We start from the raw sequence: 2,719 nt of genomic DNA, 5'->3' as shown, positions 1-2,719 counted from the left end.
AAATTTATGGTGAAAAAGTCGATTTCGTGTGAGTTTCTACTATGGATCGTACACAATCAGGTATGTATTTAATATTTTATTTAGTTTTGTTATGAAACGAGACATTCTTCGTACCTTTAGCTTCATTAGTAACTAACCCTTAAAAATTCCAATAAAATAACCATTTTCAAAAATCATTAAGCTTTTTAAAGTATTTCTCAGCACTTCTCAGTAACAATGTATATGGCTTCTTTTAGAATAGGCTCCAACGTATTCTAAAATGCGTAAAACAGCCACCCCTAACCACCCCTCTATTTTTGGCAATTTTTTTTTTTACATGGACTCAAAAAACCACGTGTTATGTTTTTTAATGAAAATTGGTTTATTTTGTTTCCAGGCTCTTCTGGAATGAGAGTATTAACTAGAAACGATTTACTAAGTATCATGGAACGCTCCAATGCGTCAACTTTCAACGAAAAGTTGGAATTTATGGAGTTGGAACTTCTCCATCAATACTCTGAAGATGACCCAAATATTGCCGATGCAAAACACAAGTTGTCGATTATACGTCACCAATTCAAGCAGAAATGGTCAGCTGCCCGCAGTACCAATGTCAGATTCCTAGAAACCAATAAAGAATGGCTCAAGGGTACCATATTGCTACCAAAATCAGGTACCTATTTATGTGAGACCTTAACCCTTCAAAACAAAAGAACTTACATTTCATGGAATGTTAGCAATGATTAACGGTTTGTCTTTTGTTATAGGATTAACTCCAGGTAGACCTCAAAAGTCGTTCTCAGACTTATGTGAAAGGAGTAAAGGCGAAAGCTTCGAACATCTGACTTAGATGAGCTGGCATACGCAACACAAATGAAATTGCGAAAGACTGGCGAAGTCGAAGCATCAAAAATCGTAAAGGTCCTTACCAGAAGCCCCCGGAAAGCGAAAAAATATGCAGTAGCGATAAAAGAAAAAAACGCTCAACAAGAAAAAGAAGATTCAACGAAATTGGCACACCTTCGTTCCCTGTTTATGTTTGTTGAAGCGGGGCTTACCCAGGCCCAATACGAAGTGGTTCGAGACACGAATCCAGGCTTTACCCGTGCTATTCGATTCTAAAGAAGTTGAAGAAAGAATGTTACCCCGAAGTTCACAGCATAACTGAGACCTGTGCCGAAGTAAGAGTACAAAGTTTAATGGATCACACCATCAAGCGATTATTAATGCATCTTGGTGAGGAGTTCCTGGAGCAACTGACTGAATCTGAAAAGCGGTCCTTTCTGCTCATCAGCAAATGGGGTTGTGACGGATCTCAGCAGATTCAATATAAAATGAAATTTGAAAATGAGACTGATTCCGACGCCAACATTTTTCAAAGCTCTGTCGTTCCACTCCAACTAGTCCATGGAACGGGGAAAAAAATTATATGGCAAAACCCAACTCCGTCATCACCACGATATTGCAGACCAATACGAATACGATTTGTGAAAGAAACCACTGACGTGACTAATGAGGAGATCGAGTACGTTGAAAATCAAATAAAAGAATTGAACAAGACCAAGATCGATGATATATCCGTCAAACATAAAATAGTTTTTACCATGGTGGACGGTAAGGTATGTAACGCAGCAACACTTACCAAGTCAACCATGAGACCATGTTACATATGTGGCGCCACATCTTCCGATTTCAACGACCTTACAAAAGAAAGGCCCTGCAATAAGGACAACATGCGATTTGGTCTGTCTTTGCTGCATGCTCGAATAAGATTTTTCGAGAGCATTCTGCATGTAGCTTATAGATTACCGGTCATGAAGTGGAGGGCTCGCCTGACTGCCGAAGAGAAGAAACTAGTGGATACACGAAAAAAAGAAATCCAAACCAAGTTTCGTGAAGATATTCCAAAAGCTAACTTTGGAAACACGAATGACGGGAATACCAGCAGGCGATTTTTCGAAGAATTTGAAAAATCTGCAGAAATAACTGGGATCGACCAGAATTTAATCTACCGATTAAAAGTCATTCTAGACACCATGTGCTGCGGGATAAAAATTAACATTGAAAAGTTCGAAATTTACTGCAAAGAAACGGCCGAATTGTACGTTTCATTGTACAATTTTCACCCAATGACGCCGACATTACATAAGGTGTTGCGTCATGGAGCAGCCGTGATAAAGGAGGCGATTCTGCCAATCGGGCACACATCCGAGCATTTCGGCTAACCTACGCCCGAAAATTTTCGAGAGTAGCCTGCAACACAGACGTTTTAAATAGGTTGCTCTTGACATCAGACCCCTTGCTGACGGGAATGAGGAACGCAAAACATAAAAAAAAGAGTCCTCTTTCAGCGGATACCGTGAATCTTTTGGAGGAAATTGATATTTTCAATATTAGTATCGAAAATGACTCCGAAGATGATGAAAATTAGAAATAAAATTTGTTAAGAATAATGTTTGCCTTTTTTACACTATTATACTTAAAATAAAAGGACGAAGTGCATATCCGAACTCGTCGACCTAGATATGTTCTAGCAAAATGAATCCCGTTCTTGTCTTTTTTTTGAAAAAGTTTTTTGTGGACTTATGGTAACTGAATATAGCTAAATATTTCACGAAAATGACCCTAAAATAAGTGTAATTAGTAATTTGTATCCTATAAACCCTAATTATGATTAAGTTTCATGTTTTATTTAATTACTGAGTAGAAAAACACATAAAATAATTTTGTCCGGTTTTAC

General features: G+C 38.0%; 1 protein-coding gene across 2 annotated transcripts; it reads left to right on the top strand.

Moving 5' to 3' along the window:
• The first annotated feature begins 286 nt into the window (after nucleotides 1–286).
• On the top strand, nucleotides 287–2,489 carry LOC118750011. Of its 2 annotated transcripts, none has more exons than XM_036484752.1 (2): nucleotides 287–652; nucleotides 747–2,489. In XM_036484752.1, exon 2 carries the CDS (start codon nucleotides 1,179–1,181, stop codon nucleotides 2,202–2,204), a length of 1,026 nt encoding a protein of 341 aa, XP_036340645.1. In that variant the 5' UTR covers nucleotides 287–652; nucleotides 747–1,178; the 3' UTR covers nucleotides 2,205–2,489. The 2 variants fall into 2 exon arrangements, with proteins under 2 accessions (XP_036340645.1, XP_036340646.1); XM_036484753.1 differs by having other exon boundaries at nucleotides 293–652.
• The last annotated feature ends 230 nt before the right edge of the window (nucleotides 2,490–2,719 follow it).

Source organism: Rhagoletis pomonella, unplaced genomic scaffold, assembly GCF_013731165.1.
Source record: "Rhagoletis pomonella isolate Grant_MI unplaced genomic scaffold, Rhpom_1.0 Rhpom_scaffold_00112, whole genome shotgun sequence".
Lineage (NCBI taxonomy): Eukaryota > Metazoa > Arthropoda > Insecta > Diptera > Tephritidae > Rhagoletis > Rhagoletis pomonella.
Note: the sequence above shows the minus strand (reverse complement) of the source record. Positions and strands in the feature narration are given on the sequence as shown.

Excerpts from the sequence above, each read along its gene's own strand:
- LOC118750011 (XM_036484752.1), top strand. The coding sequence starts at position 1,179 with ATGGATCACACCATCAAGCGATTATTAATGCATCTTGGTGAGGAGTTC.